The sequence below is a fragment of the Planococcus citri genome, chromosome 3 (assembly GCF_950023065.1).
Source record: "Planococcus citri chromosome 3, ihPlaCitr1.1, whole genome shotgun sequence".
Lineage (NCBI taxonomy): Eukaryota > Metazoa > Arthropoda > Insecta > Hemiptera > Pseudococcidae > Planococcus > Planococcus citri.
The window spans coordinates 57544644-57560491 of NC_088679.1; the positions used below are offsets into that span (position 1 = coordinate 57544644).

At 32.9% G+C, this 15848-nt stretch overlaps 1 protein-coding gene across 1 annotated transcript in view; it reads right to left on the bottom strand.

Moving 5' to 3' along the window:
* The window catches only part of LOC135841232 (UBA-like domain-containing protein 2-A), a 59003-nt gene that overhangs the window by 13226 nt on the left and 29929 nt on the right, over positions 1-15848 (bottom strand). The window contains exon 2 of the mRNA XM_065358089.1: positions 15098-15172. Within this exon, the coding sequence (XP_065214161.1) occupies positions 15098-15172 (75 nt within the window). The remainder of the gene's footprint in view (positions 1-15097; positions 15173-15848) is intronic.

Genomic DNA, 15848 nt, shown 5'->3' on the forward strand with positions numbered 1-15848 from the left:
TGTAAAATTGGTATAAAAATAACTCACAATCAAGTATCAAAAAATATTGGAACAAGCATCAAAAATAATATAAGAAAACCATCAAATGTTTCGAAATTTGGTAGAGATTTTACATAAATTGCTTAGATACTTGAAAATCATCAAAAGTTCTTATAATATTTTCAAACTTGAATAATAATTCGTCAAAAAGTGGAAAGTATAATAAAAATTGCTAGGTACATTGAATTCCTAGTTATTAAAAATTACTGTAAATTGAAGGAAAATTTTTTTATAAATGCGTTAAAATCACACAAAAATAGTTAAAACCATAAAACATGGCAAAACTGTAAAAAAAAAAAAAAAAAATGCTGAGTGACGAGAAAGAATATTATTGAAATGGAATGAAATATATTGAGAAAAAAACACATTATTTAACTACCATAAAAGCTGTAAAATTGAGATAACAATCACTCGAAAGTTTATCAAAAATTTATGGGATTTCAGTGAGATGAAATGATTTTACAAAAGTTGCTCAGATATGTAATTATAAATCAAATCAATATTTTCACAATTAAGTAGGTACATGAGAAATTGTCAAAATCGCGGAAAACACCATAAACTGATTTCTTGGTGATTAAAAATTACCATCAATTAAAAAAATCTGGATAATGGAGCAAACTTTCCGAAAATTGCTTATAAAATAAGTAAAATGTCATGAAAATCATTAAAAATGGCCGAAATTAGGTGAAATATCACAAAAATGTCCAAATACTAGTACCAAACAAATTGTGAAAAATTATAAAAAATTAATCAAACACATATTTATAAAAATTGAAAGAATTTTTACAAATGTAACAATACAAAGTATTCTTGAAAAAATATGAAATTCGAATTAAATTGCTAAAATAAATTACCAAAAAGTTGATGAAATGTTGACAAAATTTAGGAAAAGTTCCACAAGACAACGTCGAATTTTTTAAAATCACAAAAAAAAATACCTACAAATTAGAAATATGATTGAAAGTTTGATGAAATATGTACTTCGGAAGTTGAGAAAAGTTTCGTAAAAATTTCATACATTCTGGGACTTAGGGTACAAATTTGAAATTTAAAAAAAATAAAAAAAAAACAAACACATCAAAGTGGAATAAAATATTGAACAAAGCATGAAAATACCTGAAAAAGCCCAAAAATCGATGTTATTTTAGTGAAATTAAAGTGAACTTGCCAAAAATTGCTTGAAATATCATTCAAAGTTGATAAAATATCTCAATATTTGAGTAAAAAAGAGTGTTGCAGAAATCAAAAATATTCCAAAAATTACTCGAGGCTCCATAAATTCGACTCGGAATGTCGAAATAAAGCAGAACCTAAATTTCAGCTTTTTTCGTAAAATGACACAGATCTGATATTGTGACATTTTCAAAATTTTAATTATGAAATCCCTGGAGAAATGTACGGTTTCGAACCGGCAGAAATTAATTTTGAAAAAATAGTAGTTTGTGATCAGTCCAGCGAATCACAACCACGCACTAATCGCACTTATACGAGCCGAAGTTGATTCGGGTAAATTTTACAACACGTTTTGAAAATCTGGAATCAAAATAATACGAGGTTGGAGGCTCCAGAACAGTTTAAAATTACCTGTAATCTTCTCAGAAAGTTCAAATTAGGGTGTAAAGTAAATTTCAGCTTTGAGTACAACTTTATTGAGTAAAATTTTGGGAAAATTTTCAACTTTCAAAAATCTGCTGGAGGTTCCAGAGCTGCTCAAAACAGTTCGAGACCATTTCCAATCGTTTTGGGGCATCGAAAATACGGTACAAACCGAATTTCAGCTTTCTAAATTAATTTGGTAAAATTTTGATTCTCCACTCCCCCCATTTCTGACTGAAAGATTTTCAAAAATTTGCCAAAAATCGAAAAATGTACTCGTACTTTAGCATTTGGAATTTCAAGTAGTGGTGTATTTTTACACATTCTTTCGATTCAGCTTTCGTTCTGTTGAATATTTTTTCTGCCAGTTCTGAATGAAATTTTTCAACAGAATAAAACTACTACCTCATAACTTCGTTATTCGCAAAATTTCAGAGAAATTCTGAATTTATAGAAGGGTAAAAATCATCCCTCGTGCCCTTGTGATACAAAAAAAAAAAAAATTCACATTTCAATTCACGACTACCATTTCTAATTCCTGACAATTCCCTTTCAAAGAGTAGGTAAGTGGAACTACGTGACGACCCAAAGTTGATTCGATTTGCTCAGGTCTTTGGATTCGAACGATTCTGCGCTTCTCGAACTTGCCGAAGTAGCGGCCGAAGTACGCGGTACGAATGTCAAGGAAATTTATTCGGTTTTCCTGTTCCTCCTGCTGGCTGCTGCTCCGCTGCTCCTCTACGTGCCCAGCCATACACAAACATAGACGTAGCTGCGGCGCCATCGCCATGCCATGATCCGGTAGCGCGACGGGTGCGTTTTTTGTTGCGGTCGCGTTACGCAGCACGCCGCTTGTCGTCGCTAAAGCTCTCGTTAATGCGTTAGAATTAATTACAGAATTAAGCTCGATCACGAACGACGTCGTCGTCGTCGAGCGGAATTTATTCCCTACATATACCTGGATTAAATATGTCGTATACTGAAAGCTACAGGATGCCGGATAACAGGATAATGCGCACAGAAAACTGTTGGTTTTACGAAGCGAAACCTATACAGAGATAGGCAGAAGGGCAGGATTACCCTACCTGTTGGAAGAAGAGGAACACAGGAGTGAAAGTAAACACAGCCAAAGGTTACCTTATATAAGAGAATTTTTTCACCACCCTTTTTCCTCTCTATCTCATAAAGTGCTGCTGATGACGGCGTGAAGAGATGAATTTTACATACTAGTAAAATAATAATGAAAAATTATGTGACGACGACGAGCTGACATCTCTAGCTCTATACACAGGTTGTTGAAATTTTATCAACGGAGACGTCGTCTCTCGATGATGATATCGGATGGTATCGATTTTTCGTCGCCTTGGTTGGGACCTTTGTCGTAGGCGGTGGTCGTGACTGACGCGGTGCGGCGTGTATACTTGAAAGCTTCGCAAAAGTTTCCCCAAGGAGAATGAGACGTTATAAACTTGGTGTATGTAAATAATGTACAAGCATCAGTCGAAACAAGCAAGAAGGGAAAGGTTCTTCCGGCGGCTGGCTACGGAGAAATTTTTTCTTCACGGTGTCTCGCAAAAGTTCCTTTTTATTTTGTTTGGAACCTTTCATAAATTCGTGTTTTTTTTTCTCGCATCAGTGATTTAGATGGGTCAAACCGAACAACTCGTAACATTGTTGTTTTTATTTTTTTACGAATTCCCTCTCCTCATAAATACATTTCTTGTCCTCCTTCCTCCCCCCCCCCACAATAAAGAAAAATTCGTCTTTTGCAGCCTACTTGACCTTATACATAGAACGGGGACGAAAACAATTTTTTTTTATTGGTGGTTAGGGACATTTAGACCATCATTTTCGAAATGTCATAAATGTGAAAAAATGATAATTTTTTAGCTGTTCAGCTACGTATTTCTTGTAATTGGAACATCTATAGAATTTGAAAGATTTCATTGAATCATTTGCGATTCTAATGATAATGAGTGATTAAGCTCATCTTTGTAATTAATTTAAATTCATCTAATGTACTTTCAGTTTCCCACGACCCCTAAAAAATCATGAGAAGACAATCACAGAAATTTTTGATTTTTTTGAAATTCAATTTCAAATCTATTTAAATTATTCGAAAAAAATTTTTAATTGAGAAAATCAGAAATAAAAAGTGAAGTTTTCGTTTTTATGTTTTAAATGAATTATTGAAATATTTTGAAAAATTTTTCAAGTCAGGAATTCTGATTAAAAATTGCACAAAACTTCTGATGCTAAAAAACTTGGTTTTTATCAAAAAAGAAAAAAAAAGTTTGGATCAAAATTGGTTTAAAAATTGTAATCTGAAAATTTTTAAAAATCAGTAAATTAAGCTCATCTAATGAACTTAAGGGGCTCAAATTTTGGCCAAACAGTCTGTGCCGAATACCAAATCTACTCATACCATCATTGGCCGGATCCGGTCGTCCGTTCAGAAAACAGGATTTTTTAATGTTTTTTCTCATGTTATGTGTGAATTTGAAAAATGGCCTTTTCTCTCCACCACATGAACTTCAGCAGCTGAAATTTTGGCCAAAGAGTCTATGCTTGATACCTAATCGATAAGTACTACCGTCGGCCAAATTTGGAATTATCATCAGAAATCGAATTTTTTCACATAACATGAGAAAAAGTTGATGATAAAAAATAGGTACACAAAACTTCAAACGCTCGACAAAAATCGAAAAATCAACTTCAGCAGCTGAAAATTGGGGGTGAGGGTTTCTTGAGGTCCTCTTTTCATCAGTCCAAGTTTCATTCAAATTGGAGACTATCATGTGGGAGGCTTCCCTTGTTAGGAATACATATTGTAGAATTTTATTAAATTTCTTCGAAACTTGGAATGCTTCTTCTGATTTTCAATCTTGGAATCTCCAGACAAACTGAAAAAATGTATGTACTTTTTGGGTCTTTTTTTTCAAAAAAGGCTATAGGTAAAATATCATTTTCATTCATCGATGCAAACTGTCTATTTTTAGTTTAATTGTCGCGTCTCTCAAACCCAGTAAAACAAAATCTGAAAACTAAAAAGTAGGACTTTAATTTTGGAAGGACATTTTCAAAATTGAAAATTTACTGATCCCCCCCTATTTCATTTTTACAAAATTGACAAAAAAAAACTTCAAAAATTATTAATTTTCAATTTTTAAAAGAAACAAAAAACAATCAAGAAAATGCATCAAACAATGGAAATAATCAATCAGTTTTCATTAACAAAATATTTAATTTTTTGCAATTATATTTTATTATTTTGACGTTTAAAAAAAATGAAAAATTCTGAAAATTTGAGTTTTCATTTTTCGCTCGATTTCGATTAAATGACAGAATTATTTGAAAATTCGGAAAAAAGAAGGCCCCATAGGCAAAAAGACAAACTTTTCCTGACTTTCTGGATCGAAAGGACCTTGGCTTATATTCTTCATTTTACTGATTTTTTGAACAATTTTTTAATTTTTTTTTTCATTTTATGGGCTTTTTAAAAACTTTGCAAGTGTGTTTCGAGCAAAATGCACGACTTTTTCATGGTTTTCATGACCATTAGACACCCTGTACTCCCTACCAACATGTTGAATGAATGAATGAATGAAATAATTTATTTAAGGACGCTTCAGCATCATAGGCTTTTTTTGAGGATTACACTTTCCTTATAGTAAGAAAAAAAATATTTTTTAACAAAAGGCCTTAAAATTTTGAAATATGCGATTGAGCAGGTACAACTCTGGAATTTTCTTTCTGAGCCATTTTATTACTTGAAAATTGTCCAGTTGTCCAATTTTTGTTCATTTTAATGGTCAATGTTCCAAATTCGAAAAAAAAAGCTTCCGCATAGATTTCACTACCTTGAAGCCAAAATCAGGACTTTTCAAAACCAGGAGAACTGAAGGAAAATTTGAAATAAAAAACAACGACCTAATGATCATAAATTCACTATTTTTCTTATAATACCTATTTTGGAATTTTGACGAATTATTCGCAGTAAGTATAATTTTCCAATCTGACGCACGAGAATCGCCTCAAATGAATAATTCATAAGAAGCAAAATTGACGCGTTTTTTGTGTTTTTAGTGTGCGTAGCACACTATTGGTTTCGCTTTGAGAAATGAAATTTCATTATACATGAATGTTCTCTTAAACTATCCAACCGTTTTTTGTACCTATTGGACACCATTTGAGAATCATTAAGGCGGAGGGAATAGATTATTTTTCATTCAATTCGGATGGGTAATTGCTGAGTAATTGCAATTTTAGTTCATTATTTTAATGCATTAAATCCTAAAAAAGGGAAAAGGGGACTTGCAAAACACCTGCCGCTCATTGTACCCTGCTATACCCCCAGTCTATTCCATCTCCGCTTTTCAAATCAGCTGTCTCATTGTACCCTGTTACACCCCTCATCTGTTAGCTGTATGTTCCAAGTGGGAGTGGTTTGGTGGGGCGTTTACCCAACAAATATATTCTTTTAATGCCCTAACCCACCATGTGCACTCGTAGTCGAATGGTTAGGGCATGTAGGTAGGAATAGGAATTGTAGGGTCCCAGGTTCGAATCCCCATCAGGTAGGTAGGTATATGTAGGTGACGGATTTTTCGTTGGAAATATTGGATAGGTAAATGCTGTGGAGTGAGTACATGATGCTGGTGCAAAAAAAAACGAATTTTGAACCCTGTAGCCCTCTCATTTTGATTTATAAAAACAAAGTTATGAAATACATGTGATGATATCATTTTGCTAAATGAATTTTCATTTCTTTCACTTATTCAAATACTTTTTACTATACCTACCTATAGCGCCGTAAGTACAGTAAAAATTTAAAAATTACCTTGAGATGAGTAATTTTTACTTTTTATGATATAAAAATTACTTTAAAATGAGTAATTTTTACACAACTTGGTTAATGTAATTTTTATTATCATGCTTTAGTAAAAATTATTAAAACAAAATGATTTTTACTAATGTTATAGCAAAATTTATTAAAATGATGATTTTTACTATAAGATTACAGTAAAAATTATTATTGTAACTGAACAGTTGAAAATTGCTGATTTTCAAAACAAATTTTATCATACTTATATTATGTATTTTTGTATGGGATCTGGTTATTGTGCTAAATATGTAGTCAACATTTTTTGTAAAAATTACCCATATTTTTTTCGTGTTATTTAGAGGCAATGCGAATTCTTAACATATTTTATATGATTTAATAATTTTAGAATCAAAGGTAAATTCTGAAAATTGGTTTGAAATTTTATAAATTTGAAGACAATGGAAATTCTAAAAAAAATATGAAAATTTGTCATTTAGAGACACTGAGAATTCCAAAAATTGATTAAAAGTTCTATAAGTTGTAGATAATGTGAACTTGAAAATGATATGAATAATTGAAGAGCTCTATTCCAAAGTGGGTTAAGTCATTTTTTCCTCCAAAAAATGCGTTTAAAGTTTTTGATACTGAAATTTGTTCTGTTTCCAAAGGTCGGTGCACCTTTCCTTTCTTTGGACATAGAACAATCACTTGTAGAAAAATTTACTTTGAAAAATCCATCCCACTTTGGAATAGAGCTCTTCAATTATTGTATGTAATATATATGAAGATAATGAGAATTCTGAAAAATTAGAGGCATGTACTACTTAGCTATGTAATAGCGGTTATAGCTGTAGAAAAGGCAGCTAGCTACGCACACTTTGCAAGCTAATGTTGAGAGTTCTACCTACATACAAAAAAGGGAAAGGAAAAATCACAACGCTGCGTAGACTTTTTGTAACAGTAGGGTTTTAGTAATTCACCAAAGATTACCAAAAATTTATTTGTAATTTTCTAAAAATCACCAGAAATTTTCCAAACATGGAGATTACTAAAAAAATTTCAAAGATTACCAAAAATGAACCAAAATTGCCGGTAAATTATCAAAAAGCATCGATAATTTACCCAAAGTTGGAATTAACATTAATTTAGGTCAAACTTTCTATTGTTCTCACAAAAGAGTATTATATTTTAGTGTGCTACTTTTTATTATTCTCACAAAAGAGTATTTCTAAATATTTTCTAAAATCTGTATTTTCAATACTGCAATAAATGATTTGATTGATTGATACGAGTACTTTCGTCAGCTTATTTAATTTTTGGTCAATTTTTGTGAATTTGAAACCCTCATAGCTTATTCAATTTTCTTGTCTGTGCAGCTGTTTTTTTTTTTTTTTTTTGAAAGCTACCCCATGTGTTTAGTTCCATTTCTCTATGTTTCGGTTTAAAAAAAAATAAAAATCGATCACCGAGTGATTGAGAGGTTTTCTCAAAATTAGAAAATTATTTTAGCGTTCGTTAATTTTTAATTATAATCTCTTCCCTTATCAATTTACCGAGGCCGCCATTTCTACGATTACGTATCAACTTATTTCCTTGAACATGAAACCTTGCAAAATTCGAGGTCAATTTATGTTTTAAAATAGCCGAAAAAAGTCCCATAACGAGGAAGAAAAAGGTTTCAGATAACCACAGGCTCTATTTAAAAAAAAAATTAACAACTCGTAGACTCGTACCAGTAAATTGGTATAGTAAAGAATCGTTACAAATCATGTTAATGCATAGGTGACCCACGTTTACACTTCAAAGCGACTTATTCATTTACTTTTTTTCTCCCCTTGTTCGGCTAATTACATTTATGCTCGCAATTGATAAAGATCTACCACTACCGTACTCTACTGACTTCGAGGCTCCGCAAATCCGGCGAACACGATGATTGCAATTTAGCGAGTCTTTTTGGCGACCTACCAGCTGTGTTTTATTTTGAATCGCTGCGAATTAATTATTTATATTGTGTTTTATACGAGTAAATGCAAGTTTGTCATTTGGCCGAAGCGACGAATGGAAAAATACTTGAAATTTTCACGAGCGCAAGATGAAGCTAAAAGTACTGTATAGTTACAAATTGCAATTTAATTCGCAACCTCGACTATGGAAATTTCGCATGAAAAAAAAATCCCCAGACGATAACGCGATAATTGCGTCCTGAAACATTTATTTTTTTACTTTTTTGTTCTAGTATTTACGTAATTTCAAACCCATTTTAGTACTTTTTTACTGACGGATTTTTATTTCATTTCTGTCTCGAGTCGTAGATATTCACGTTGTTAATTTCTTTTTCTTTTGTTTCTTTCGATGGTAAATTGGAATAAAACTTTTAGAAGAGTGAACTACTAACGAATGTTTTGAATAGACATTTTTTTTTAATTGGTGAATTTTCGTGACGTTTATTTTTTCCTCATTCCTCATTTTGAAATTTTCAGTTGAAAAAACACATAATTTTTTTCAATTAAACGAGAATATTTTTCACGAAGAGCAATTAAAAAAGCTAAAAGTCAACATTTACAGAAGCTGAAAAAAATTACAATTTTAAAATTTCTCAACCTTTAGTACTCGACATTGATTTTCTTCACTTACAAAGCAAAGTCTAAAAATGAAAATGGAACATTTGAAATTTTGCCCTAAGGGTTGTTGTAAAATTCGCTATAAATCAAAAAATAAATTCAACCACCAAAAAGTGAAATTTCTCTGTTAATTTTCCCTTTGATCCCACCTTTACTCCGTTCTATAATCCTTTTAGCCAGTCCGAAGAGTTTGACCGGTCTGAAAAAGCTCGGTTCGCATCGCTCAAAGGGCTTTTGCTTTTTGTTACGCGGCTCCATCTGTGTTTATTTACGTTCGGGCAAATCGAATAAAGAGTGAAAATTTGTTGTATAGAATATAGAACGGAAGCGGGTGCTCGGAGAGGTCGGTCGTCGTCGGTGGACTTGGTCAAAATGTGCGGTGTGAGCTATATCGACCGGACGGTTTATTTGTCAAGTTCAAGGTAAACATTGTCCCGCTTCGCGTCTGTTTGTGCAGCTTTGCTCGTCGTTCGCGATTCGGGTTTTCGGGGAAAAAGGAAGGCGTTAGGCGTGCGTATGGCGAATGCGTGAACGAGCGTCGAGTTCTTTTTTTCCTCTTTCTTTCTTACTTGTATTTTTGCATTTTCCCAACACGTGACCTGGCGAGATTATGCGGAAGGTCGTACGGTCGTGAATGACGAAATTTTACTTTTCAGCTGGTCATCGCGGGTTGCAAGTTGTGGATGGCGATGGGTGGATTCCATTCGAGCGAGTGAGATTAATAGAGGGAGTCAAGGTCTTGAGTTTTTCTTGAAAAATTGTAGTTGACATTTTGCAAAAAGGGACGTGAAAATAGGAGTACTACTGGTTAAGGAATAGTGAATTTGGTCAGAAGTGATAAAAGTTCGGGAACAAAATTTTACCTGAGGAGTGTAGCTACTTAAAAGGTCAACTTGTTGCGTAACATTTGTTTTTTTTTCAAAATTGTGTGACAGAAATCAACGCGACGGGGATCTGTTTTTAAAGTTTAAAATTGAAAATTAATTTTAATGATTAATCTTGAAACAATTTTAAAAGACGAACAAAAAGAGTCCTCTAAGTATCTAAATGGCGCGGGGGGGGATTCCTAATATCTTGCCAGACTTTTAAAAACTTGGAAAAAATGATTTTTCAATTTACTCATTCAAAATACAATTTTTGAAAATTTGAAAAAAAATCAAAAAACTACAAAAATTAAGCTTAAGTAGGTATCTAACAATTGTAAATTTGAAGTATTACTGGCATTTTTTTTTGAATGTCTGGCAATTGTTGTAGAATTGAATGACCACTTATTGTCCAAAAACCCCTCGTTTGTGGTTAGTGGTTACATTTTACTATAATCATGTTCAAAGATCAACTTTCAACAAAAGCGAAGAAAATGAAATTTCTGAGGCCTAAAATTTGAAAAAAAATTGTACCCAAAATGTCGAGAAATACATTTTTTTTCACTCATGTCAACAGTAGCCTTCAAAACACATAGGTATTAGTGACAGTGAGAATATAGTATTCAATTTTAGATAAAAGATTGTCAGAATTTTAGTTGCCCAATCGCAGGAATTTTTTCGAAAAAATTTGAGCTCAACGTTTGTTTTTCTTTAAATTGTGTGACAAAAATCGACGGGGATCTATTTTTAAAGTTCAATATTGAAAATTAATTTTAATGATTAATCTTGAAACAATTTTTAAAAACGAACAAAAAGAGTCCTCCAAGTATCTAAATGGCGTACCCTAATGAATCAATAGTAAGTATTACATAATTGAATGACCACACTCATCGTCCAAAAACCACTTATTTCTGGTTACCTTTATGCTCAAATAGTCGGAGAGCCCGCTTAAGGATCTATTACACCCCCTCCCCCCGTCGATCCTCCGGGACAACTTTTTTCTTAAAGGGGGGAGTCCCAAGAAAGATTTCTAGCCCTTGTACTCAAAAAAAAGTGGCCCTACTTACAAAATGGCGGCCATTTTGTTTGACAGGTCAGCCAAAATCGCAGATTTTGCGTTCCAACATAGGACTTGCACAAAATTTTTCAAACTGTACAAAAGTAGATTAGGCCAAAAATGAGGGAAAAAATCAAAATTTTACCAAATTGACCAAGAAAGCTGAAATTTGGAATACACTCTATTCTCGACATGCCAAATCGATTGGAAACTGTTTCAAACCGTTTTGAGCAGTTCTGGAGCCTCTAGCAGATTTTTGAAACTCGAAATTCCCACAAAATTTCACCAAAATGGAGTTGGAAAGCTGAAATTTTTTCTGAAAACTAATTTCAATGCGCTACGAAGTACTGCAGGTAAATTTCAAGTAGTTTTGGAGCCTCCGACGACTTTTTAAAAATTTCTGGAGCCTCCATCAGATTTTTGAGACTTCAAATTTTCACGAAATTTCATCAAATGGAGATGGGAAGCTGAAATTTACTCTACACTCCAATTTTAACACCCTCTGAAGACAACTTCGGATGGGTTCAAATCATTTTGGAGCCTCCAGCGACTTTTTGAAAATTACTGGAGCCTCCGGTAGATTTTTGAAACTTGAAATTCCCGCAACATTTTACCAAATGGAGTTGGCAAGCTGAAATTTACTTCGCAAACTAATTTCAATACGATATGAAGTCGACTACATGGTGATTTCAAATGATTTTAAATGATTTTGAAGCTTCCAGCTACTTTTTGGAAATTTCAATTTTCCAAAAAACACCATACGACCTCTCAAAAAGTCGCTGGAGCCTCCAAAACGACTTGAAATCCACCAGCAGACGACTTCGTAGCGTATTGAAATTAATTTGCAGAATGAATTTTGACTTTCCATCTCCGTTTGATGAAATTTTTAAGAAATTTAAAGTTTCAAAAATCTACTGGAGGCTCCAGTAATTTTCAAAAAATCGCCGAATGCTCCAAAACGACTTAAAATCCCCCTGCAGTTGACTTCGTAGCGCATTGAAATTAGTTTGCAGAATAAATTTCGTCCTTAAGCGGGCTCCCCGACTAAAAGATCAACTTTTTAACAAAAGCGAAGAAAATGAAATTTCTGAAGGCTAAAATTTGAAAAAAATTGTACCAAAAATGTCGAAAAATATATGTTTTTCCTCGCTCATGTCAAAAGTAGATTTAAAAACACATTAGGTAAAGACAGTGAAAATATACTCAATCTTAGATAAAGGGTTCTCAGAATTGTAGCTGCTCAATCGCAAATTTCGGGATTTTAGAAAATTTTTTCGAATAATTTGAGCTCAAAACATACATTTTTTTCATTTTTGTCGAAGGGGTCCTCAAACGTCTTCGATAATTGGAATATGATCTAGAAAGAAGATTCCCAAAGTTGTAACTGCCAAATCACATTTTTCGTGATTTTAGTGCACTAATGGGACCCCAAAAATGCATATTTTCTAGATAGAGAACTCAAAATTTGATGTATGTACAAATTGAAATATGATCTAGAAAGAAGATTCTCAAAGTTGCAGACGCTCAGTAGCAAATTTCCAGATTTTGGATATTTTTTTTGGAAAATATTGAAGCACAAAAATACACGTTTCTTTGATGCCGAAATTTTTCTCAAATTCTGCCTGTGATCGAAAAATAATCCAGAAAGAAGATTTCCAGGACTCAGAAATATTTTTTTTATTTTGTTTCGGTAAAGGACCACAAAATTCATAGGACGTTGAAAATATTGTTTTGATAAAATATTTCCGAAATTGCAGCTAGCCAACGGTATTAGGGTATTAGGATATGTTTTTGAAAATATTTGGGCCCAAAAATACACTTTTTTAGATTTATTAAAATGGATCTCAAAATCTGCTGAAGTTCGAAGATGATCTAGAAAAAAATCCCTGAGAAATCAAAAAAGCTAAAAAAAATCAAAAAGTTATGTATTTGTTCTGATGCTTTTCTCTATTACCTAATGTTTTTCATGAATTTGGATTACGAATTGATCAGAAATTTTGAAGACTTACTCATACTCAATTGTTTACAAGCTCACGATACGAGCAGCTCGAGTTGTTGGGTATTTTGTAAGTATAGTAAAGATCAAGCTTATCTGTCACGTACTCGATGATTCCTGGTACTTAATATGTACTTATCTATCAATACTTATTTATCGATAGGTGAAGTGCACATCAATACAGATCTAATTATGTCTTACGTTTTCGTACTTGACGATCTACATACTACATTATACCGGCAGCTTTTGAATTCTCTTTTTGTAACGTCCATAAGGTTGAAGTTCGAGGAACGAAAGAAAATATGAAAATGAAAAATAAAAGGCTTGCTTTTATGTACTATATTTGACTTGTTCGCGAACGATATTATTCTAATAGGAGAGTAAAATTCACGCATGAGGTAATAAACGAGAGATTTTCCAAGTTATAATGTGTCTCGTGTTCTTTTGCTCGCCTCACTTTCCTTTTACCTTTTCCATCTTTTGTGCTGGGTTTTCCTCGTTAAGAGAAATTTTTTATAGCGTTGCTGTGATGGAGGAAAAAAATGAAGTTGACGTTCTCTGACGCAATTTTAATGTATTTACTGCGCACCTTTTTTAATATGGTGCGGGATGTTTGAAAGTTTGATCACAGAAAGGAAAATTCTGAGCTCACTCAGTTGTTCAGCTTCAAGTCCTCAAGTTCGTCATTTTTTAAAAATCAAACACTATTGTTTTTAAAAAGAATCCCCGAAAAATAATTAAATTTTTCTAAAATAAAAGCTACTAAAATGGAAGGATGTGAATCTGAAATTGTATGATTCTGTACTCTGTAGTTAGTAATCATTTTCTTTCAGTTACCCAAGAGAATAATCCTTCAATCCTTCATATACGAGTAAAAATTTTCAAAATTACTTACAGAAATTTCCCTCTTTCCCTCTTCCTCTCGGATTAATCTTTTAACTTATGCTGCTTCAGAAGTTTTGAATTTTATAAACTTTGAAGTTCACTTAAACGAATCTACAATGCTAAATTTTAATACTCTTCTAAAAAAAATTTTACTCCTGAAATTTCAAGAGGCAAATTTCGCAAAACTACCTCGTTAAAAATATCAACGTACCTATATAATACGGATTCTTTGAAAAAAAAAATGTACCTCTAAACAGAAAATCCCTAACAAAAAACTTTTATAAAAAGTTGAAAACATTTCCAATCCCTTAATCTCCAATACAAACATTCCTCCTTTATCCTTGAACTTTCAAACGTCATCGTTTACGGTCAAAATGTGTTCGAATTCGTCACCTTATTTAAAAACTACACTCGTGAAAGTTGAAAGGAAAAATAAATCATCCGAATAAAAACAAACAAAAGTAAGTTAACTACCAGCAAAACCATCGAACTTTTTCAACCATATGTGGCAACATTGTTAAATCGCCACACTACATACACCTTTTTGCCACAAAATACGCATAACTCGAGCACGTATAGAGCAGGTGTCATAATACAGTACAACATACGTAATCCAACAGCTCTACATACAATGTATGTAGGTGCACATTGCACACAGTACGAGTAATAATAAGTTTATCTTGATCATTATAGAGCTTGGCTGACTGAATGTACTTTCATTCGAACTGAATTTCAAACAACTTGGCGATTTGTGTATCTTACTACCTATTAGGCACCTTGCACCACCATCAATCGTTATCGCCAGCACGACGAAATTAAAATGTAAAACAATTTCAACTCGTAATTAGTAAATTGAATTATTCGAGTCGAGCTCGCACCATACCCAAACAAGAATGTTCCCTTATTTTTATCTTAGAACACAGCTGCAATACACCTTGTTGCTTATCATATACCTAATCGATGCCATACACATTCCTTTACGTAGGTAGAGGTATACCAGAAGGTACTAATACCAACGTGGTTGTCATACATACATACATACATATTTAGAAAATATTACACGACTCAAGCATGGAAAATTACATAAAACCGATGCAATTTCTATTTTGAATTGCCAATTTGATAATCGACAGACCGGCGCCAAAGCTCACACACTGGACCTCCACATCAAATAAATGATAAATCTGTTCAAGTACACTATATCGTCACACTTACCAATCCGAAATTAGCAGCAGCTGCATGTTGGTAACCTGGCAATGTTGATTCTTGGAAAAATATACTGAGCGCCGTCTGGAAAAAACAAAACCAAAAGAAAACACATCAATCAAAATCCAACATTCAAATACCGAGCGTCAACCTGGATCAGAGTCGAGCCAATCTAGCAGATCTTTTCGATGGAAAATCACCAAGACTCGTCATAGTGACCGTAAATTGTTCGCAGACAATCACACATACACAATATTTAGTAAGTACATTTTCGAGAACCGCGACTAGAATATTAATCGAATTACACAATATCTCATTCTAGGTACATTACATATTACATAAAATGTACCTACTACCTACATATATCTCTCGTATTCTCCAACAACAGTTGCATTAAAGGTTACAATTTTTTTTGGCAATTTTGTTTTGCTTCTATCTTCTTTTTTCAAGAAAATTACCTGGTTTTTTATTTTAAAAAGTTCCACTAAAATTTTTATTAACAAAGTGGGCAAAAATGTTACGTTTTTGGAAACTCTTCAACTCGCATCCCATTAGGTATCCAAAAATGAAAAAAATATGCTGGGATAATATCGCAATTTCAAAACTATCCCCCCTCCAAAAAAAATTACTCTCATAAAATTCAAGCCTCCTTTCAACTAAAAATGAAGAGGAGTTCAACTCGGTGAAAATTCACAAAAAATCATGAGGAAAATAGTTTTGAAATTGTTCAGTAGATTTTCCATTAAAAACGTGAGTGGAA